General features: G+C 42.5%; 1 protein-coding gene across 1 annotated transcript in view; it reads left to right on the top strand.

Moving 5' to 3' along the window:
- Nucleotides 1–25,328, top strand: part of LOC112249085 (T-cell immunomodulatory protein) — a 131,786-nt gene that overhangs the window by 3,799 nt on the left and 102,659 nt on the right. The window contains exons 7-8 of the mRNA XM_024418729.2: nt 16,650–16,708; nt 21,644–21,725. Of these exons, the coding sequence (XP_024274497.1) occupies nt 16,650–16,708; nt 21,644–21,725 (141 nt within the window). The remainder of the gene's footprint in view (nt 1–16,649; nt 16,709–21,643; nt 21,726–25,328) is intronic.

The raw sequence follows: 25,328 nt of genomic DNA, 5'->3' as shown, positions 1-25,328 counted from the left end.
CCTGACGTTTTAGCTTTTTTTTCTTCTCCCAGGAAGTTAAATCTCATATTAAGACAATCACAAAAACTGCTGTCGTGTCTGACCTACGGTAGGTATCTTTTTGAGGTATTTGCTTACTGAGCTGTGACAATTTAACCAGAGCATAATCATTCATATTTAAGCTGCTAAGGGATTAGAAAGCATATTCTTTTGGACATGCCAGCCCAGCTGGATAGAGTATCTTAAAGGTTAGCCTGTCTGTAATTTAGCAAGGAAGTCTATGTTACAGTTTGGTTTATGATATATAAAAATAAATAAAAATCTGTGCTGGAGCGAGGATTGGAACTGTGGGTGTTGACCACTTTTGTAAAATGCAAGCAGGAATGTTACAACTCACAGATTCAACTAGTCAGTCAGTTTGAATGGCTGCTCGTTGCCTGCTTCTCATATTCATCTTGTGCAAGAGGCTGCTGCAAGAGACTAGAGCACCTGTCCTAGGGGATTTTTGCCTAGGTCTACAGAGAAGCAGAGCCCTGAGCCCCGGGGCACACGTCACACTGGCAGGAGCCTGGCTCGAGTGCAGGCACCCAAACCAGGAGACTGCCATGTCGCCATGCAAACGCTTTGTTGTTTCACTGATTGTCAATCTGCAAATGTAAAAAATAATATATATATATATATATATATATATATATAAAACATTCAGAGACTATACACCTGTAGAGAAAATTGCTGCTGATTAGAAATAGCACTGAAATGTACAATTATATTGTCCTCTGCAATGTGTGTGTGGTGCAGCCATGTTTAGCTGTGAAGAGCTTAGTGTGGGAGTGAGGATACTGCTTTTCAGGAGAAAATAAATTGGAGAATTAGGTGAATTAGAGCTCTGTCTTTCCACTGCACCTGCCAGCCTCTCTAAGCATGGGGAGAGAGAGACTCGGACATGACTGTATAGCCTGTACTAGAAATCAAGAGTGTGCAAAGTTGTTCCTATGTTTTCCAATACCCCATAGGATGCACAAAAGGGACTGTTTTGGCGAATCAACTACAGCCGGTACAGTAAGTGGAAAATCATGTTAGGTTTTTGTGTGGAACTTTTTAAGTGAACCTCATTTGGTTTGGACCACCACTTGCTATCTTTGTGGCCTGGTCAGCAGTGTCACAGAGAGGTATTTTATTATCATGCGTCCTATCCAGGGATGATCAGAGGAGGGTCATCCCGTGTCGCGGCTCCAATTTTAGTGGTGTTTAAAGCTGTAAACATACACAGCCGAGCTGCATCCAGTGACCCTCTACCCACGACTCCTTTTAAGAGATCTGAAATTGCTTCCTGTTCAATATCGAGGCCTATTTAAGCTGTAAATTGGACTGTCGAGCAGCCGCTGTTCCCCCTCTACAGTATCACATGACCAGTCTGTATCATGTCTCATCGCTCTCTTCCACTTCTGGTGTTGTCTGTTCAATCCTCCTCATCTACAGTTGAAGTCGGAAGTTTACATACACTTAGGTTGGAGTCATTTAAAACTTGTTTTTTAATCACTCCACAAATATCTTGTTAACTAACTATAGTTGTGGTAAGTCGGTTAGGACATCTACTTTGTGCACGACACAAGTCATTTTTCCAACAATTGTTTAGTCAGATTATTTCACTTATAATTCCAGTGGGTCAGAAGTTTACATACACTAAGTTGACTGGGCCTTTAAACAGCTTGGAAAATTCCAGAAAATTGTCATGGCTTTAGAAGCTTCTGATAGACTAATTGACATCATTTGAGTCAATTGTAGGTGTACCTGTGGCTGTATTTCAAGGCCTACCTTCAAACTCAGTGCCTCTTTGCTTGACATCATGGGAAAATCAAAAGAAATCAGCCATGACCTCAGAAAAAGATTTGTAGACCTCCACTGGTCTGGTTCATCCTTGGGAGCAATTTCCAATGCCTGAAGGTACCACGTTCATCTGTACAAACAATAGTACGCAAGTATAAACACTATGGGACCACGCAGCCGTCATACCGCTCAGGAAGGAGACGCGTTCTCCTAGAGATGAACATACTTTGGTGCGAAAAGTGCAATTCAATCCCAGAACAACCGCAAAGGACCTTGTGAAGATGCTGGAGGAAACAGGCACAAAAGTATCTATATCCACAGTAAAACGAGTCCTATATCAACATTACCTGAAAGGCCACTCAGCAAGGATGAAGCCACTACTCCAAAACCCCCATTAAAAAAGCCAGACTCTAGTTTGCAACTGCACATGGGGACAAAGATCGTACTTTTTGGAGAAATGTCTTCTGGTCTGATGAAACAAAAATAGAACTGTTTGGCCATAATGATCATTGTTATGTTTGGAGGGAAAAGGGGGAGGCTTGCAAGCTGAAGAACACCATCCCAATCTTGAAGCACGGGGGTGGCTACATCATGTTGTTCGGGTGCTTTGCTGAAGCAAAATGGCTTAAGAACAACAAAGATATTCAAGATATTGGAGTGGCCATCGCAAAGCCCTGAACTCAATCCCATAGAAAATTTGTGGGCAGAACTGAAAAAGCGTGTACGAGCAAGGATTCCTACAAACCTGACTCAGTTACACCAGCTTTGTCAGTAGGAATGGGCCAAAATTCACCCAACTTCTTGTGGAAGGCTACCCAACACGTTTGACCCAAGTTAAACCATTTAAAGGCAATGCTACCAAATACTAATTGAGCGTATGTAAACTTCTGACCCACTGGGAATGTGATTAAATAAATAAAAGCTGAAATAAATACTATTATTTTGACATTTCACATTCTTAAAATAGTGGTGATCCTAACTGACCTAAGACAGGGAATTTTTACTCTGAATAAATGTCAGGAATTGTGAAAAACTGAGTTTAAATGTATTTGGCTAAGGTGTATGTAAACTTCCGACTTCAGCTGTATGTTCTGGTAGTTTTTTAAGATGAGCAGGTTGTGACAACTACAGATGGTTAAGTATCCCTGTAAAAAGGCTCCTAATTGGCTAATTCCGACATGCTGGAGTGGTTCTACTGCTACCCAGGTCACCAAGTCAGTACTGACACAATAAGCCGAGGAATAGATGCGTAACGTGCCAACAAGCTCCAATACTCCTATAGCATCACATAACAAACTTGAGGGATTTTTGCATTTCATTTTATTGGTTATATTTTACTAGAACGTTGAGGTTCCCTGGGGTTGGTATCACAGTTTTATATCTCTGTGAGAACTCGTTAGAAAAAAGTGGTAATTGCCAAATAATTATAAATGTCATTATGCTCAAAGACACCAAACCGATACTATCATATGGCGTGTTGCTAGGCAACGTGGCTTTGCAATGCTTCCCGCAGCATCCAATTAGGAATAGTTTTTTCTGTTAGAAGTTGATTATTGATGTAATGTGAGGGAAACAGATTTGCCTCATATCAACGTTACTGGAGTGGGACTTCATAAAGGGATTCACTCATTACAGAACTGGACAATTTTAAAAGGCATATTTAGTAGTTTGGCCTGTTTTGAGGCACTGTGTCACATTTTGCATGTTAGAAGCATGGCGTTTCTTTTCTTTTTTTCATACCGATTTCATTTCTGGTTTCTGTAATATTGATTAGGCTACCACGTGTTTGACATTGGCCTACCTGTTTTTAAAGATCTACTGTAGGCCTGCATGTAACATGCATGACATATGCTGTAAATTAACATGATATAACAGCCACGCAGATTTTATACAGATATTGCAATCATGAAAGGATGAAATTAGCTTATGTCTCATAATGGTATTGTACCGACCTTAACATGGAACAGTACATTCTGTCATAAATTCTAGACTTGCTTCCCAGTGTTCGCTACTAATTTTAATAATTACAGAATTAAAACGAGCACAGCGTGGCTAGTGAGGGACCAGGCTTTGAGGTGCAATGTTTACGCCGTGTCTCTTCCTGGAAAGCTGGCCGAGTATCGAACATACAGTACATTTGTTTACATTAGTTTGTATAGATACATGAATGAATAAATAAATAATCTAATTTCTCACTGATGTACTGTATACAGTATGTCTGTGGCCTCTGGTTGTGCTGCTGTTTCCAGTGCAATCCTCTTATGTGTAGCACTCTCCCCCTCCAGGCTTATAGTGGTATATTAGCATAATACCAAACAGGGTCCATCCATAAAGACCAAACAAACAGCAGTATCTGCCTGAAGCTTAACACTAAATTGCTTGAATAAATAGTTTTTATTGAAAGATCTACTGTATGCCCTCACTCAACATGGAAATATGTAACTGCTCTCTCTAAGTCAAATCTTTGTCAAACCCACATTGTTGTTCTGATTAAGTAGCTTGAGGGGCGTCTGAAGTGAAGCCATGTTCACTACAGGAATCAAATAGGTTTGCAAGTACGTACACACACACACACACACACACACACACTCCGACATGGTCACAATAACATTGCTCACATAGGCCTAAAAACGTACGTAGGCTATGCTCCACTGCAAGGATGGGCTTCTTAAACTTGTTACAGGATTTCAGTGAGCAGTTAAACTCCTGTATTTGCTCCACAGAAGTGGCAGAGAAATGGAATGTGTATGAGGAGTTGGTGTAATCCCCCATAATGCACCTACGCTGTTCCCTTAATGGTTTTATGAGATTATTTCTCCTAGCATCTTTCCATTTTCTGGTGCTGTTGTGTCATGTTTGTGAATGAGGTGCTTTGGGTTGAAGGCACACGGTGTGTATTGACAGGAATTGGCTTATGGAGGATTTATTTATGGGATTTCACTTTTTCCTGCCCTGAATTTCATGCTCTTCTCCGGAAGCTCACTTTGATGGAGTCTTTTGGGTTTGTCCCTAACTCGTTTTAATGTCAGTTACACAAACAAGCTGAATGGGGAAAACATTGATACAATATTTTATTTGAGAGATTCTTGCATGGAGAGTGTCGGCTTAGTCCAGCTCTCGTGCCTTTTTCTCCGGCCTGTGTAGTTGTTTTTTCATCCCTTGAAAGCTACATACAATATCGTACAAATACAAAACCTTCAACCTATTGTTGGTATCTCAATGCTGTCATTGCGTCTTTTAATGCCATGCCTAAATCCCCATTTGGGATTTGGCAAGTTAAATTGGCAGTTTCACGGTCTGATCAACTCCTCCCAGCAGAAGACCGAGCCATATTTCATTCAATCTGGCCAGGCAGTCTGGATCTCTCCCTTCCCATCTTCCTTAATGGGACAATGGGCTGAGTGCTGGGTTACTGTCCTTGATAGAAAACATAGCCATGTAGTGGGGAGAGTAAACCTCTCTAGCCACTGACTGTCCTGTCCTTGCTCAAGCAGTAGTCATTGGAGCATAAGTCCCTGCCATTTTCAGCAGCACAGCAATTATTAATTAAAATGCTTCAAGTAAATGTCCATTTTTCATTTGTTCAGTTTTGCTGGCTGCATATTGTCTGCGGCAGTCAACAGAATGGCAATTTGGCTGCCATCGATTTTTCATGGTTGACGTTTCAAATGTTGCCTGCCTGATGTTCGTCAAGTCTGAAATTAAATGTTACTTTTTTGTTTTTACCCAGGACCTGAGGAAAATAATAGATTTGAGCACTCCACTGTGAGATGAAGATCTCTTTCTAGTCCCATAGAGATGTACCCTAGATCATCATGTCACACACAGATCTACTCTGGGATATTGGCCTAGTTGTTTTTACCTGTTTGTTTAGCCTGTATTTCTCCTGGGATTCTGAATTCTATCTACACCATTACTTTTCTTCAAGGATTTTGTGTCGGTGCAGGGATTCAGTAGCTCGACGCTACAACCCCTGCTTATCTCCCGTGCTCTCACACTGGAAGGCTCCCTATGTCTGGTGGTTGTTGTATCCATTTCACTGATGACTGACATGACATTTCCTTTTGTAATGTCAAAGGCTTCTTTCTCCTGTGCAACAGCAGAAACGTGGACTGGAGTAGGGAGGTCAACATTTTAAACTTTTTTATTTTAACCTTTTATTTAAGTAGGCAAGTCAGGCAAGTCGGCCTAGCCGTCATTGTAAGGGAAGAGAATGCATAAGAACACAACTGACAAACCGATGAACAGAAAGGCCTATCTCAGTGCTCTGAATATTTAGCACCTGCACACAAACACAATTCTGACTTAATTTTTGCCTCATTGTGGGCTGCCTAATTCAACCCATATTTCCCTTCTGAGTCCTCACTCGTTCACAAATTGACATGCGGCCTCCAACCCCTGGACAGAGAAATGAGATCAAACTCACTTGGCCCTGCATGATCCCATCTCCCCTCCAGCCTAAGGGGTGAAGCCCCCCCCCCCTCCCCCCTCTGTTCCCCTCTGTCTGTCACTGAGCGGGGAATTGGAGTCACAGCTTGTTTGCTGAGTAACAGTCTAACAAATAAGCTGCTCAGGGGCATCAAAGCCTATGGAGAGGGGCAGCCTAAAAGCAACCCTTTCCCATCTCAGCTAATGGGAGTGGGCACATCAGTGATAACTGCAGACAGGTGGGGCTTGGGAGGTGTCTGGATTCATAGGACACTAATGCAGAGGAATGTCATGTTTGGTTTACAGCCTTGCTGGCACAGGGGCTGAGGAGGCTCTGAGCTTTAGGTAATAACCACTGGTTAAATGCAGGTAGGGTAGAGAAGCCTAACTGGATTTGCATTAATATGGTTTAACTAGCTCTAAATGCAGTTGGCCTATTGATGCAACTTTAACAGTTGCATCATTCTGAAATGGGATGCTGTGATAATCTTGTAGATTGGTTATTACTGACTATTATGTACTTTGTTTTCATACACCCTCGTATTATTGTTCTCATACCTTATGCACCATTCATGTAAATATCTTTGTCAAGACAAACCATTAACTGTATTTTTCCCCATTGGAAAAACAAAGAAAATATTTCACAACAAAGCCCTGGTTAATTTGACATCTTTTTGTTTGACAACTGTCAGCTGTTTGGATTCCTCCTCGTTAGGTCATAGCCCTGTTCTCTGTGTGAAATGTGTTCTGTCTGGCATGGAGGAAACCTCTCAGGAGACTGCCTTCCTCTGACTCCAAATACAAAGCACCCTACTTGAATAAATGAACAATGGTGGGGGAGAAAAGCCACCAAGACTGCTCATTAACAGCCCTGCACCTTGCTGAACCCCATGGCTTGTGTATGAGAGGGTGTCAACGCCAGCCTACTGTAGCACATGCCGGAGACAGTAGGGATGGCTGAGCATCCCACATACAGTGTGAGCATTGTGTGAAACTTGTGTGAGAGAGAGCTGTGGATGCACTATAATTAGCTACAAATCTGCTCACCCTCATTTTTCATCAGCTGCTGTTTGTTTGTTTCCTCTTCATTTTCTCCAAACAGAATCTCTCTCCAATTACCAGTCCTTAGTGGCTGACCCAGAGATTTATATGGCTCTTTAGTCATCATAGTGGGAGAATGGAAGGAGGAGGAGATTTCATGTTTCATTTAGTTAGTCCCAAACTCATAATTTGGCCTGCTGACATGACTCTGCTGCTCCTCTGTGTTGACTATACGATAACCTAGTAGGAGTGGTTTCTTGCCGTTAGTGCTGAGCGATTAGTGCGTTTTGAGGTCGGTTCGGTTTCCGTTCGATTATTAAAAAGTAATCACGGTTATCCATTTCCGTTTGGATATTTTTTTTAGACAGTATATGCACTATGCATTGTGTGTTGAATGCTCTAACGACACTGAATTAAACCGTTAATAAAAGTCCCTTGGTGTTAGTGACTGCCCATTACTGCTTATCACTTATTAACCAACATTTTTTTCACATTACTTTACTTGAATAAAATATTTTATTTGATGACTTTCATTTCATTCCAAGTCATCTCATCTCTTTAGATCTGCTGCCTATACTGTCTGATAAAATCACAATTTAAGTAGTTCTTCAAAGTATTTTTATTTAATTTGACCTTTATTTAATTTAGGCAAGTCAGTTAAGAACAAATTCTTATTTACAATGATGGCCTAGGAACTGTGGGTTAACTACCTTGTTCAGGGACAGAAAGACAGATTTTTTTACTTTTTCAGCCCGGGGATTTGATCTAGCAACCTTTCGGTTACTGGCCCAACACTCTAACCACTAGGCTACCTGCTGCCCCACGGAATCTCACGTGTCAAACTCATTCCATGGAGGGCCGAGTGTCTGCGGGTTTTTGCTCAAACCTTGTACTTGATTGATTGAATTAAGTACAAGGGACTCCCCTCACCTGGTTGTCTAGGTCTTTAATTGAATGGAAAATCCCCCCAAACAAAGCCTCAGACACTCGGCCCTCTGGAATGAGTTTGACACCCCTGACTTAGATCATGTATTTTCAGGCTCGCGAAGCAACTGCTTTCTATCCCTCTTGATCGCACGTCTCTCAGTCTCTGTGTCTGCTCCACACAGACCGGACAAGTTTAAGCCGCCGCGCAATTGATTATGGTCATTGTAGTTAATTATCACGTTTTCGTAAAAAAAATAAAAATATACATACATACATACATACATACATACATACATACATACATACATTTTACATACATAAAAAATAAAAATATACATACATACATACATACATACATACATACATACATACATACATACATACATACATACATACATACAGTGGGGAGAACAAGTATTTGATACACTGCCGATTTTGCAGGTTTTCCTACTTATGAAGCATGTAGAGGTCTGTAATTTTTATCATAGGTACACTTCAACTGTGAGAGACGGAATCTAAAACAAAAATCCAGAAAATCACATTGTATGATTTAAAAAAAAAAAGTAATTTGCATTTTATTGCATGACATAAGTATTTGATACATCAGAAAAGCAGAACTTAATATTTGGTACAGAAACCTTTGTTTGCAATTACAGAGATCATACGTTTCCTGTAGTTCTTGACCAGGTTTGCACACACTGCAGCAGGGATTTTGGCCCACTCCTCCATACTGGCTACATACTGGCTAGGCCACTCCAGGACCTTGAGATGCTTCTTACGGAGCCACTCCTTAGTTGCCCTGGCTGTGTGTTTCGGGTCGTTGTCATGCTGAAAGACCCACCACGACCCATCTTCAATGCTCTTACTGAGGGAAGGAGATTGTTGGCCAAGATCTCGCGATACATGGCCCCATCATCCTCCCCTCAATACGGTGCAGTCGTCCTGTCCCCTTTGCAGAAAAGCATCCCCAAAGAATGATGTTTCCACCTCCATGCTTCACGGTTGGGATGGTGTTCTTGGGGTTGTACTCATCCTTTTTCTTCCTCCAAACACGGCGAGTGGAGTTTAGACCAAAAAGCTCTATTTTTATGTCTCATCAGACCACATGACCTTCTCCCATTCCTGCTCTGGATCATCCAGATGGTCATTGGCAAACTTCAGACGGGCCTGGACATGCGCTGGCTTGAGCAGGGGGACCTTGTGTGCGCTACAGGATTTTAATCCATGACGGCGTAGTGTGTTACTAATGGTTTTCTTTGAGACTGTGGTCCCAGCTCTCTTCAGGTCATTGACCAGGTCCTGCCGTGTAGTTCTGGGCTAATCCCGCAATTCCAGATTAATACAGTGAATTATAAGTGAAATATCTGTCTAAACAATTGTTGGAAAAATTAGTTGTGTCGTGCACAAAGTAGATGTCCTAACCGACTTGCCAAAACTATAGTTTGTAAACAAGAAATTTGTTTTAATGACTCCTACTTAAGTGTATGTAAACTTCCAACTTCAACTGTATTTATATATATATTTGGTTAATCTCAGCACTAATAGTCTTTAACTTTGAGAATGAACATGTGCATTTTTTTCAAGTCTGGGTGTAACATCAATTGATGGATTCAGAGAATTAGTTTGAGGATATTTTTCTCTGCGATCAGAAACAGCAATACTCTGAAAGCTCTGGGGTTATTTACCATGAGATTAATCTGGAATTGCATTGATTAGTGTTTAGCAAGAAATGTTCTCATGCTACCATACTCTTGCAGCTCTATCTTACCAAAGGCTGCAAACTGCAGTGGCAGACGGTCTGCGACTGACATAAAAACCCAGTAATAGCCACCTCGGCTCACAGCGAGACTATTTGCATGTTTGCTTCTGTCTGGCAGCTCAAGCTATCCTTACCTGTAATCCTCAACCCTTAGCTGAAGGTCCCCGTCTAGGATTTACCAGCAATAATGAAAGGATCTCAGGCAGAAAATAAGTGTGCGAGAGAGAGAGAGATGCAGGTGGTTGGGGAGGGAGAGAATCCCCCCTCTACTATGCACTGTGTCAAAGCCCTACTTCCACCTGGGTAGAGATCAGAACGGTGGCTCTGTTTATTCACAAGGTAATGTGATGAAGGGATATTATGGAGCTGTATCCCTGCTCCCGTTCTGTATAATGGAATTGAGCGCTATAATAAAGTCCAAGTCAAACCGTCAGCAGATGCCTTAAATTGCTTCCAATCCCCTTAACAAATCTGATTGAGAGGTTATGAATAACTCCAAAGCATCCCTCTCCAACTACACACACAAGCCTAGTGTTTTCCTTGAAAATAAGTCAAATTGAGGATCGATTTTAGATGGAAGCTATATTCCTTCTAGATTGGATCTGGAGATTCTTTCCGGAGTCATCTGCATACCCAACATGTAGAAGCCAACAACATTGATTTGCTTTGCTTTAGAATCTCCCACTCTCCTTCTCAAGACCGTCTACAGCTTACTATTCTTCTCATGCTGTTTGTCTGCCGTAGTTGCTGTAATGTGCGCCAGCTCTCTATATCAGAGAAATGAACTCGTCACTTTGTTGTGTCGCCTTCCTCCACTCGGAAGGGGAAGGTCAGTATATAGGGTATTGGAGAAGACGAGGGATTTCTCCAGAGTTGTCTCCTCTTCCCTAGAGCACCCCACTCCCTTTCTGTGGGTCTCCCTGTCTACCAACATGTGTTCATGATGCCTCAGGAAAAATCTGCTCCAAAGCAGAGCACGAGGAAGAGTTTGCAAACCCATCATAGTGCCAGGTATTCCTAACACCGAGAGTATGGATGTGGGGGATGGAACTCTACTCAGTGCTCTCGATTAAACACTCTCATTAGACTTAATTGAATATTTCTAACAAAGCTGCGGGATAATGTTTCCACTTCTCAAACATGCGCTCTCTCCCTTTGCTTTAAATGTTTCTCATTGTAATCCGTATTAGATAGATAATATGTGTGTAACACAGCAAGCCAGATGGATAGATACACGTTTTTGTTGTTGTAAATGTATGTTTTGTAACTACGTTTGGGATCATGCTTTGCGCCTTTCTCCAAACTGTTTGCATAGTCATTTCATGATTAATTGTCAGTTCCATAGACACTAATCAATCAAGTAATTCCCATAACATGTCATGTTTAGCTGCTGCATTGCAGTTTCTATGTAGACCTGTATGTGTGAAGTCTGTCAGGGCATGAATAGAACAACAACTTTTTATGGCATGTTTCCCCTAAAGGTATAATCTAAAATGTGCTCGTTAATATTTTAATCCTGGAGTTCTTTGAAATATGCATGCCATAATGGAGAGGTAGTATGCCAAGCTGGGCTTGAAAAACACACAAACAACCACAGAATAGAGCACAGAGGCTTTCGCAATGCATGCTGGGAAACCTCTGTCAGCCAATGAAGAAAAGGCGCTGTGTGAAATGCTGGGTTGGTCCACATATACAAGTGGTCTAAAATGAGAGTGTGCAATTAACACTGTTAATCAAGACTATATAAATAATTTCTGTATAATTTGAATCTAATTTAATCTGGGGCTCTGGAACATGATCAATAATCATTTTAACGTCACTCCATATTATTATCAGTGACACTCCTGATTATTCAATTAAGGAGGCAGTAAGACTGAAAGGACACTTGATTTGAGCTGATTGAATGGGCTACATCAGGCTCCATGATAAGGAGAGGTAAACAGATACCCAGTCATCGGATCTGTAATGGCTGGCTCAAATCGACTATGATTATCCTGCAAGTAACAATTAGCCTACCTCATCTGTAAATATATTCTTGGTCTTGTGTGTTTTCTTCGATTTTTCTATTCTTAGTAGGAGAATATTAACTGAATCGAACATAATCACCCTTAATCCAAGAGAGGAGGTGGGAGATGCAATCAACTGATTTAAAGATGAACACTTTGGAATTAAGATGTTCAAAATCGCTATTTTGGGATTTTCTGCTTCGTAGGTTTTCATCTGCAGATGCATCTGATTTTTACTCCAATGCCACAGCTTGTTAGTCTTTGTGTAATTAAACAATCTGTTCTCTATTTTAAAGCTGCAATATGTAACTTTTTTGGCGACCTGACCAAATTCACGTAGAAATGTAAGTTATAGATCTTTCATTCTCATTGAACACATGTATTAAGAAGCAGTAGATCTGTTTTATGTGCGCTATTTCTATGCTTCCCGTTCTTAAGTTTTGTTTTTGATGAAAAAATGATCAAAAAACTATATTTTGGGTTATGGAAAATATATTTCACAGCGGTTTAAATGGTACAATGATTCTCTACACTATACTTGCTTGTTTTGTGACAAACTGAATTTTGCAAAAACCTATTAGAGTTTTAGCAACTAGGAAATGCCGGAGCGATTTCTACTTAGGACACCTTTTAATAATTAAGACTGTTTCTTTAATTAGCTTTGTGGTTGCAATCCTGCAACTAGACTGTGACATGACATATCACTTAGAGCCCAGAGCCTTTACTCATACCTGAATTATGCATTCATTGGAGTCACGGATTGAAAATGAACGAATCGGTTTTGAAGTCTATCCATTTGCCAGTACTGTATATCAACCTGCAAGTTTATGCACCTTTTTGTAATTAGTTTTGGATTTTAAGGTCATGATGAATGGCTTTCCCTAATGAATTATTCTCGGGAACCCAGACCCTAGGCAACAGCAATGATTCGGGTCTGGGATGAATGACGGAATCTCTTGGAAACTTCGAAAAGGGGGGGAGGGTCCTCCTCAGACAGACAAATCACGAGGCATGCCGGAAAGTTGCGGTTTGATACCAACGTTTGCCGGTATAAAGCAATGGTTTTAGTGAAGGTAGTTGACGCAAACTAGCCACTTGAGAAATGCCCTCATTAAAAGTAACCTCTGTTATTTCCATCTTTAATAATAGATGTCCTGGATGGGTGGGAGCACATCCCATTTATATTGTGTTATATTGACTACTACTGGGTTTGTCCTGATATCCATCTTACTCAAATAGTGTTGCCATTGTAAAAGAAGTGTAGTATACGTACAACTGTGTTAAACCAAGTGACCGAAGAAGTTTATACAGCCGTTTTTATTTTACTGGGCAGAGGTCTTTTATAGAGCCACTGAGGTATGTCCGTTATTGTGAACCAGGGAGAGGAGGATGATGGAGAGGAGTAGGAGGAGTGGCCCGTGGGGACTGTAAGTGTTTACAGGATTTCTCAGTGATGTGGAGAGCTCCCCTGCCTCGTCCATGCCCCCTCTAATCAGACAGGCAGATAGACACCCACTGCTAGTTGGGGAGAGCTTCCTTTTATAGCCTGATTATTGAACCTGTTTACTCCTCATCAGCAGACTGCAGGAGGCTACACACTCCACATGGGTCACACGTCTGAAGATCACAGATGGAGAGAGAGAGAGACTCGTGGAAAGTGAGAATGCAGCTAAACTCAGCGGTTCCTTCAGCAACACACTATGAACTGTATAGTAGTGTCTGTCTCCAAAGGTCTCTATCTATCTGTATGGATAACCTCTCCACCCCACTCCTCTCTGTATCTACTGGCCACAGTGAGACCATTGATCAAAGCAGCCTCTCTGTGGGTGAGATTATTGCTCCCTTCCATGAAAAGGGCATCTGCCTGCATGAAGGCAGATTAAAGGCCCATGTGTTGTGTGGAATTTTCTTTGTGTGCCTTCCATTTTGCCACACTTAGGCTTATCACGGTTAGATGTTGGATTTCCATGGGCGGTATGAAGCAGACACTGCATGAGTGGAATAGGAATATTGACTTAAGAGTAAAGGACAGCACTCTACTCCAAAAATCGGTTTTAATATCTCACTGAAATTAGAAGACACCATCCAAATTATCATGCTGTCTTTTACAGTGCACAGAATACAAGTGCTTTTCACTTATGACTAGTGTATTTCTATGTGGAGAAGACACATTGGACCCTGTAGGCATTTTTCCTGCCACCCTGATAATGTTAGAAGACGCGTTGAGAAGTTTAATTTAGTATTCTGCCTTGCATGTGATAGTCTCACAATAGATTAATGAATAACTGTAGGGATAGGGATCCCAGCTAAGTTGTTCCATCCTTTTTCCTTCTTTCTTAGTGTTGTTGCGGAGTTCCCCCAGCCCTGAGCTTAACAGGGAGCCCACAAAGAGCCCAAGGGTTAATCACGACCATTAGTTAATGTACAAATAGCTTTTTAAATTGTGAGAAATTAAGAATAATTGCTGCGGAGCGGATGTCAAAAGAAAAGCACTGAAATATGTACAGTACCAGTCAAAAGTTTGGACACATCTACTCCTGCAAGGGTTTTTCTTTATTTTTACTATTTTTTACATTGTAGAATAATAGTGAAGCCATCAAAACTCTGAAGTAACACATATGGAATCATGTAGTAACCAAAAAAAGTGTTAAACAAATAAAAATATGTTATATGTTTTAGATTCTTCAAAGTCATTCAAAATTCTAAGCCACTCACAAATCTTAACTTTTTTGCAGGTGCATGGTAAAAGTTTAATAAAATGAGAAAAAAAGAAGAAACCCGCACACTGCTCTTGCTAGTAACACTGCTCTTTAATAAGCTTTACTTATCGGATTCTTCAAAGTAGCCACCCTTTGCCTTGATGACAGCTCTGCACACTCTTGGCATTTGCTCAACCAGCTTCACCTGGAATGCTTTTCCAACAGTCTTGAAGGAGTTCCCACATATGCTGAGCACTTGTTGGCTGCTTTTCCTTCACTCTGTGGTCCAACTCATCCCAAACCATCTCAATTTGGTTGAGGTCGGGTGATCTGATGCAGCACTCCATCACTCTCCTTCTTGGTCAAATAGCGTGTTGGGTCATTGTCGTGTTGAGCGCAAACCAGATGGGATGACCTATCGCTGCAGAAGGCTGTGGTAGCCATGCTGGTTAAGTGTGCCTTGAATTCTAAATAAATCCCTGACAGTGACACCAGCAAAGCACCATCACACCTCCTCCTCCATGCTTCACGGTGGGAAACACACGTGCGGAGATCATCTGTTCAGCTTCTCTACGTCTCACAAAGACACGGCGGTTGGAATCAAAAATCCATTGCTCGTGTTTCTTGGCCAAAGCAAGTCTCTTCTTCTTGTTGTCCTTTAGTAGTGGTTTCTTTGCAGAAATTTGACTATGAAGGCCTGATTCACGCATTCTCTTCTGAACAGTTGATGTTGAGATGTGTCTGTTACTTGAACTCTGTGAAGCATTTATTTGGGCTGGAATTTCTGAGGCTGGTAACGCTAATGAACGTATACTCTGCACCAGAGGTAACTTTAGGGCTTCCTTTCCTGTGGTGGTCCTCAAAGGCCAGTTTCATCATAGCACTTGATGGTTTTTGACTGCACTTGAAGAAACTTTCGATGTTCTTGACATTTTCCTTATTGACTGACCTTCATGTCTTAAGGTAATGATGGACTGTCATTTCTCTTTGCTTATTTGAGCTGTTCTTGCCATAATACACATTAAGATGGAAATAAATTCCACAAATTAACTTTTAACAAGGCACATCTGTTAATTGCAATGCATTCCAGGTGACTACCTCATGAAGCTGGTTCAGAGAATGCCAAGTGTGCAAAGCTGTCATCAAGGCAAAGGGTGGCTACCTTTTTTTAAAGAATCTCAAATATAAAATATATTTAGATTTGTTTAACACTTCTTTTTTTTTTGATTACTACATGATTCCATATGTGTTACTTCATAGTTTTGATGTCTTCACTATTATTCTACAATGTAGAAAATAGTTTTAAAAAATAAAGCAAAACCCTTGAATGAGTAGGTACTGTATATTATGTAAGAAAAGAAAACACTTTACTTTTCATCATGCGCCCATCTATTTCTCTGGCCATTGGGCCTACTTGTCTCATACTGTGAACTGAAGTGTGATTGGACAGTACAATGCAGGAGAAACAGACTAGCTGAAGACAGTAGAGAATAATCAATTTGATGAACAGCACTGCACAGTCAGAAACCCAACTAATTCAGTGGCCTTGTGGTTAGTGTGAGTGTCCGCCCTGAGATTGGAAGGTTGGGTGTTTGATCCCCGGTTGAGTCATACCACATACTGTAAAAATGTGACCCGATCCGTCTCTGCTTGGCACTCAGCAATAAAGGAGATAGATTGTGGGTAAGGCCCTGCGATAGACTAGCATCCTCTCCAGGGTGTGTACTTGTACATCAAGCGGACTCACGCCGCTCCCATCAACCATTCCGGCTCCACAAGCAAATCTACTTAACTTTTTTTACTGCACAGTCAAGGGTTGCTATAGCTTCTGTATCTATACTGTTGGCTTCTGTTCTCTATTGTAAAACATCTGAAAAACACTGTATGCCTCAGACGGTTCCATTTGTCTCTTGTTTTCTTCGGTTCTTCTAGGGAAAGGGCTCCCAGTGAATAATAGCATATTTTCTCTCATTCTATTTTCAGATTTGTTCCTCACAACCCAAGATGACAATGGTCTTGGCTTCGAGACGTGGATTAGTAAGGTACGGCACAATCACATTTGTCTGTTATGTTGACTCTGTCTACAATTGACGATCTCTACTCAGTGAAAACATGGGTAAAGTTTTTAGTTGGGGCGGCAGGTAGCCTATCGTTGGGCCAGTAACCGAAAGGCCGCTGGTTCAAAACCCCAAGCAGACTAGGTAAAAAATATGCCGACGTGCCCTTGAGCAAGGCACTTAATCATAATTGCTTCTTAAAGTCGCTTGGTATAAGAGTGTCTTCTAAATGACACGTGTAAATGTAATTGTTTCTCTCACAGCACAGTTGTTTCAGAGATGCTTTATTTTTGGTAGATTTTATTCGGCCCTTCCGCTGTTGTGGTAGTTTGCATTCTGCAAGTGCACTGATACAGTTAGTTCAGGTTTTTTAGGGTTATTTAAAATTCAGGATGCGGAGGCTCACAAAGCACAAGCAGGGCACCCGCCTGTTGTGAAGAAGAAGAGAGGGAAAGGGAAGGGTTGAGTTTGCAGGTATATGAAAAATGTGACCGAGGAAGGAGGGCAAAATGGATGAAAATGGGGGCAGGGGAGAAAATAGACTTTCTTTGGTGTAGTACTGTAGATGGACACTGTTCACCTCCCGCTGAGTTTGACCTCTCCAATGCTGCCACTGGTCTGTCTTTGAGCTGGAGGGAACCAATCTGACTTGTGCTTTAATAAATCTATTTTTATGGACGTAATCTCCACGGGCCGTGCTGCTTTGCCTCAGCCTGTAGGGACACTGCACAGTGCACCAGCCAAAGACAGACGGTACAGCAGGGAATACTTGGGTTGGTGATTAAAAGCAGGGGTGTGTTCACCAATCGTTAATCCCATCTGATTCATCCAGCCAGTTTACCCTTTCCTATTGTTCTTCTTTTTGTTTCTATGACTTATTTTGGGAGGAAGAGGAGTTTGGTTTTGGGGTTGACGACAGAATGCACCAGTGGTTGGTGGCAACAAAGTTATTGAAGTGTGTCCATGATTTAATTCACCAACGTAACACATGCACACACTATGTGACAGACACAACCAGGGGCTAATTTCCTGGTTTCCTCTGTGTAAGACCCCAGTAATCCCTGGCTACCGCCTTTACTGGGTGGGCTTTCGTTTAACAGCCGCAGTTCACGGGCCAGTGCTTTAGCCCATTTCAACACTTCATTTTAATGACTTTTTTTCTTTCTGAAGACTCCCTGGGCACTCTTCTGCTCTTCTCTCTGATTATGCAAGAACAGCCTTTGTTTGTGGAGAATGCAAAGGCAGAGGGGACGCTTTTCATTGGCTAATGCCAAGCCGTGGACAACCCATTTACTCTAATACCTGATATGATCTGTCAATTCACCAACTGAAGGAGCCGTTCCTGCTAAACAAACATGCAGGGAAAGCATTAGCTGTTTGATACTTTGATTAGTTTTCTCAGTAGTCGCACTAAAGTGAATTCGAAAAGTGCATCGTTGCATGAGAGACACACCAAATGCGCTCTGTGTAAACAGAACCTGCTGCCGTAGCCTGCGGATCTTCACACTTCAATCAGCTCTCTTCACTCAATCAGAAAGGCAACACAACAGATTTAATCACGAACGGCTACCGTGCCTCACATCAGTAGGCCACCACCAGTCAGTCACAAAGACTTAGATCTCCCCTACTATACTCTAGAGATGGTTAACACGTTCCTGACTGTATCGTATTATATTTCTGTTGTTGGTTTTTACCTCTTCTTTCTCCCCAATTTCGATCTCGTCTTATCGCTGCAACTCCCCAAAGGGCTCGGCAGTCAAAGGTGGAGTCATGCGTCTTCCAAAACATGAACCGCCAAACCGCACTTCTTAACACCCGCTCGCTTAACCCGGAAGCCTACCGCACCAATGTGTCGAAGGAAACACCAGTCAACTGATAACCGGCGTCAGCCTGCAGGTGCACGGCCCGCCACAAGGAGTCGCTAGTGTGATGAGCCAAGTAAAAGCCCCTGTGGCCAAACCCTCCCCTAACCTGGACGACGCGGGGCCTATTGTCTGCTGCCCTATGGGACTCCCGATCACGGCCGGTTGTGACACAACCCAGGAACAAACCCGGGTCTATAGTGACACCTCAAGCACGGCGATGCAGTGCATTAGAATGCTGCTCCACTCGGGAAGCCCCTGTGTGTGTGATTTTAAAACTCCCAGTCAGATGGGCACCGTGAGGTAATCACACAACTCAAATCTTCTTGTTTTTAAATCACGCCCGCAATTGGTCCAGCGACCGTTCTCCACGAGTTAGTCACACACACACACACACACACACACACACAAATACGCACATGGACACACTCAGTCAGAGCCTCGCCATGTGTTTAGAACAGATTTAACTATCCAGATGTCTGTGTTCTCCAAACACACCATCATAGGTGCTCCATGAGTCAACCCCAGACTCAATCAGATGATCACTGTGTAACGTAACACAGACCCAATCAGCCGAGCCACACTGCGGAGCGGTGCGTCCTGCCATGCCGTAGCTGCTTGGTAGGTGGGTACTGACTAACGGAGAGAGAGAGAGAGAGTCGTGATGGAAGGGCAGGTCTGGGATCACACACTTTGACAAATCCAGAGGAGACGCTCACATGCTCGCTCAGTCTGAAAAGCTGCTTACTTTTTGTCTGACTGCCAGGTAATAAATAAGCACAAGCATAAAGGAAGAGCAGTGAACGAATGGGATGTTTTTTTCTGTTTTCTTGCTGAAACTATTCTCAGATGTCATAAATCACTAATGGGTCGCTCGGCAGGCCTCTGCTCTCCTACCGGGCCGGGCCACATCTGCTGCTCCAGAAGGGAGAAGGAGATAAGGAGAGAGGAAGAGTTTTACAGCCCCCCCCAATATCTCCCCCTTTTCTGATTTTGTTCCAAATACACGATTCATTATGTCACATCATGTAGAGTCACGGAGTAGGGAGGGAAGTCCTGCTGCATTCACATGATGGTTTCAAAACTAAAGCAACTCCTGTTTGAGAAAAGTATTTGACGCTATCTTTTTGGGACCTCACATTCTAAGGCAGGGGTGGGCAACTCCAGCCCTCGAGGGCATGATTGGTGTCATACCTTTTCTCCATCCCTAGCAAACGCAGCTGATTAATCAAGTTGCATTCTAAATTGACGATCATGATTTAGGTGATTATTGGAGTCAGGTGTGTTAGCTGGGGCTGGGCCAAAACGGTGACACCAATCAGGCCCTCGAGGACTGGAATTGCCCACCCTTGTTCTAAGGTAACGGGGCATATGTTTGAGTTGCAAGATGCCGGCAGAACCTAGTAGGCTGTGTATCCCAGCCTGCTAGTGTGTTTCTACATGTAGCTAGCTGCATGGTTCTTGGGTGCAGCGTGTTCCCTCTGGCTGGAGAGTAAAGGCCAGAGGGTCTTCTGTGTGGTAACAGGAGAGTGCTCCTGCTCTCTGGGGCCTTGCATCAGGGTCCGCTGAGAGCTCTGTGTTCATGAATGTCACTGTGTTGGTCACTGGACACCAGTCCCCCAAGAGGCCAGAGTCTAATAAGAACACAGACACGCACTGACACTTCTGCCATATTTATTTTCGGTAAACAGAAGCCATTTGTATAGAGAGACTATTCCAGCTTGAATCTCAAAGCTCAGCCATCAAGATTTATATCAGAGTGTATCACATATAGTCACCTCTGACATTATTGTTACCTTTTTATAAACATGAGAAAAAAATACTGTAAAATAATAATACAAACACTGATCTCAGTCTCCGGACTTGAACCCATTGACAACCTGTGGTTTGAATTGAAGAGGGCAGTGAGTTTATAAGCACAGACCGAAGGATATCAATGATCTGGAAATATTCAGGTATGGTGCAATGGTCTAAGATCCCTTCCAAAGTGTTCTCCAATCTCAGTGCCCTTATCATTGCAAGGGGAGGGTGCACAAAGTACTGAAAACATAGGTGTTGAAATGATTGGCACCCTATCTTTTTGAGAGAGAAAAAAAAGATAACTTGTTTAAAAAGATCTATTCCTTTGAGCAATTGTATTAGTATAAAATAATATCATTTCTCAATTTGTTTTGCATACAATATACAGGGTAGAATTATACAGTCATTTTTGCTCCTCTTTTTATCAAGGGTGTCAATAATTTCGGACCCCACTGTATCTATCTGATCATGAGCTCATTTCTCCAACAAACACTAATTTAGTGATGACCATGACTCTCATTGAGCTCAAGGCCCTCTCCATCACCTTAGAAATAATCTGCTAACAGATTGGCATTGACACAACTCCATCTCCAAGATTATCCTAAAATAGCCCTGAAGCCCATGTCTCCTCACTACTAAATCTATGTGTAATCTCTCGCAGACTATTTATTATCTCTCGATGTCTGATGTGCTAACAACTGATGTTGACAGCGAGGGGACAACTGGAGGTGGTTTTGTTAAGAGTGTAGACTGCAGTTTGGCCGTTGTGCCGTTCGTTACATGTGGGTCTGTATGTGTGAGCATTTTTTTTTCTCTCTCTCTCTCTCGGCATTCAAGACCAAAGCACTGTCTGTTCCATTGGCTGACTCTTAGCATGACTGCTAACTGCATGGAGCTCCTGTAGTTCAGCACACCACTGAGCTGAAATCAATTCAAACGTCAGGCTGATCATGCCTGCTCCTTCCCTGCTGTTGCCCTCGCTGCACTTTTCTACTGGTCCCCTGTCACCCGCTGTGTCCCCTGTCACCCACTGTGTCCCCTGTCACGCACTGTGTCCCCTGTCACCTACTCTGCCTGCCCACACAATTAAAGCAGCCCCTGACTAATGGTTGGTCAAAGGACCATGCTACTTGTCCTTTCACTCAATCATTCAGTTTTGAAATGTACAGTAGCCGACTGTATGTACTCTGGCAACTTGTGTTTATCTCAAAGGGAAAATCATTCTGCGTTTTAATATGAACTTTACTTTTTCTTTCAGGATGGGAACTTTACCAAAACCCAGCCCGGACGTATACCAGAAAATGTCAAGAAAGTTGGCCAGTCTTGTTTTGTCGACTTTGGTGAGTTTTCTCATTCGGTCTTTTAAACTCCCTGTTCCATCATTGCTCTTTTGCAGTGCCTGGAATTGTTGGTGTCTGTCTTCAAAGGCCCCTAAACGTAACTCTCTGCTCTTCCGGGGATGACATTTTCAAACAGCTCTGATCTAATAGGATTTCCCAGACAGAGAGAGCACAGAGTTTCCCAACATCTTATCTAGTTAGAACGTCTCGTCTTTACTCCTTGTTCTGAAGTTTGTTGGCTTGGGTGCTGAAGTAAAATCTCAGTCCTAGTAAATGAGTTGTAAATCTCTTAAAGTTGAAGTAGGTCCAAAACAAGGTGGCCGGACAACATTTTCAGAATTGATTTCTTGATCGACCACAGGGTTCTAATCTACTCCATATCATGAAGCATCATATCCACTTTAAGTAAACTATTTGTTGAATTCTTACTGGATGAAACACACACACAAACAAAAATATACATACACATCATTGCCAAGATCAATATTTGAACAGGCAGGGTGTCATGAAATATTTAGAGTACAAATTTCCTCATCCCAAAATGCAAATGATTCATGAGCCCAGGGAAATACCAAGGGAAATTACCTATGTGGTTTTCTGTGTGTATTTAATTCTTTATTTCAGACGGACTTGGCCTTTTTAAGTTCAAATCTCAAGCTTATCTGAGCAAACAAGAACTTTTCACTTTTTCAATATTTGTTATTTATTTTCATCTTCTTTTCACTTTGTTACTATGGAAATGTCACTTCAAGCTGTTACCATGGTGAGGAAGGTTAAGCGGAGGTGCTCAAAGACCTAAAGATTCAGAGGGATAGATCTTGTCAACGCTTCTACACTTTCAGACTCTGGAGGGTTATAAGGATCAACTGGAATGCGCTTTGCTTTTGCCACAGTTTATGACGCTACACGGGGCCTGGGATATAACATGAATAAATTAAATACAAATATAGGACATAACACATCACGACAAGAGAGGCAACACTACATAAAGAGAGACCTAAGATGACAATATAGTATGGCAGCAACACATGACAAAGCAGCATGGTGGCAACTCAACATGGCAACACAACATGGCAGCAGCACAACATTGGTAGCAGTACAAAACAGGGTCCAAACATTATTGGGCACAGACAACAGCACAAAGGGAAAGACGGTAGAGACAACAATACATCACGCAAAGCAGCCACAACTGTCAGTAAGAGTGTCCATGATTGAGTCTTTGAATGAAGAGATGGAGATAAAACTGTCCGGTTTGTGTGTTTGTTGCAGCTCATTCTAGTCACTAGCTGCAGCAAACTGAAAAGAGGAGCGACCCAGGGATGTGTGTGCTTTGGGGACCTTTTAACAGAATGTGACTGGCAGAACAGGTGTTGTATGTGGAGAATGAGGGCTGCAGTAGATATCTCAGATAGGGGAGAGTGAGGCCTAAGAGGGTTTTATAAATAAGCATTAACCAGTGGGTCTTGCAACGGGTATAGAGATGACCAGTTTACAGAGGAGTACAGAGTGCAGTGATGTGTCCTTTAAGAAGCATTGGTGGCAAGTCTGATGGCCGAATGGTAAAGAACATCTAGCCGCTCAAGAGCACCCTTACCTGCCGATCTATAAATTACGTCTCCGTAATCTAGCATGGGTAGGATGGTCATCTGAATCAGGGTTAGTTTGGCAGCTGGGGTGAAAGAGGAGCGATTACGACAGAGGAAACTAAGTCTAGATTTAACTTTAGCCTGCAGCTTTGATATGTGCTGAGAGAAGGACAGTGTGCTGTCTAGCCATAGTCACCTCATACAAGCACTTGGGAGTATCTCAAGCTCTAAACCCTCAGAGGTCGTAATCACACCTGTGGGGAGAGGGGCATTCTTCTTACCAAACCACATGACCTTTGTTTTGGAGGTGTTCAGAACAAGGTTAAGGGCAGAGAACTTGTTGGATACTAAGAAAACTTTGTTGTAGAGTGTTTAGCACAACATCTGGGGAGGGGCCAGCTGAGTATCGTTGTCACAAGTGCAGGTGTTACTGTTTAAATGGAAAAGGATGACTAATGAATCAAAACGGACTCACCATTCATTGTATGAAACACAAGGAGTGTTGATGTTGGTGCTCCCAATTACTGCACGTTGCCCTCTCATTACCTTCTAATAACCACTTCAATTCATTATATTTTGCATCCTTTTCTTTTTCTGCGCTTGCTTGCACTTGAAAAGGTTTTCCCACACCATACACACACACGCATACATTTGTTCGTCTCTGCCAGTAAAGTAACGAATCAGAGGTGAGGTTGCTGCTGACTGACTACTAGATCGATGGAGCACAATGTGGCGCTCTGGCCTGCTTTAGAAGAGATTGTCTTTGATATGGCAGGACCTAGGGAGGGGATGGAATATCCAAAACTGACAGACACATACACCCTCACCCAAACACAGTGCAGGGAGAAATATGCTCAATTGTAGCAGCCGCTTCTTGGTAGGCCCTCCACCAGTCACCAAGGGCATTATGATGCTAACGTGGCCCCTGTCACTACATGAAGCCAGGTAGGCATGAGCACCGGGAGCAAAGGCCAGCACACGCCTGCAACGAGTTTAAAGAGCTTAATTGAGCGTGATCTTCAAAGCACGTTATCCTTGATTTCACTTTTGTCCCCTGAGAGCCTTTGGTGCTGATTTGAATATCAGCACCTAATTATAAATATATATATTGGATTCAGAGCACCTGTTCTTTGGAGATTGGGGGGATATGACCTCCGGGAGAGGAATGAAAGAGGAGACTGGGTGCTTCAAAGACTCAAATGATTTCAATGTGCGAGAAATAAAAAGGAAAAAAGGGCACAGAAAAGCTGGAAGTGTGCAGATAGAACAGAGACCGAGGGAGGACTAGAGAGAGGGAGGACTAGAGAGAGGGAGATGGAGCTGGGAGAGGGAGGACTAGAGAGAGGGAGATAGGAAAGCAAGCAGCGTGACGCGTCTGCTTGATATCGGAGTGGGAATTATTCTGATCACACTCCAAGCTTTCAATTTTCGCCTACACCTCAGTGATAGATGGCGGATACAGGAGTGACCTTCCCTCTAAACCTCTTCTCCAACACACACACACTGTATCATCAACAATTCATCCATAACAGGAATCTATGAGCTTTCAAATAGTGATAAAGGTAATATAATGTTGGGCTGTTTCCATTTTAGTTCCACATGTATACACATTCATTGTGTGGTTTTTCAGTATTACCAATTCTAGGATGAGCCTTTCTTCCAAAGACTCATTAGACAGGAGTCAGGAGTCCCCCCCCTCCCCTTAGTTAAGACCCAGACAACCATGTGGGGGGAGTTCCTTGCTAATTAGTGACCTTAATTCACCAATCGAGTACAAGGGTGAGGCGTAAACCCGCAGACACACTCGGCCTTCCGTGGGATGAGTTTGACACGTGCATCAGAAGGACTCGGTTAGAACGTCTGTTGGAACTAAGCCGCAGGTTAACGGCAGCATCCGCTGGCGCAACACTTCCGTCACACTGTAGCCACGCCACCGTAGTCTTAATGCATGCACAACATACGCCAGACAAAACATTCCCATCTGCCTTATCGTAGCTGTAATTGCATTTCTCAAAGC

The sequence above is a fragment of the Oncorhynchus tshawytscha genome, linkage group LG04 (assembly GCF_018296145.1).
Source record: "Oncorhynchus tshawytscha isolate Ot180627B linkage group LG04, Otsh_v2.0, whole genome shotgun sequence".
Classification (NCBI taxonomy): domain Eukaryota; kingdom Metazoa; phylum Chordata; class Actinopteri; order Salmoniformes; family Salmonidae; genus Oncorhynchus; species Oncorhynchus tshawytscha.
Note: the sequence above shows the minus strand (reverse complement) of the source record. Positions and strands in the feature narration are given on the sequence as shown.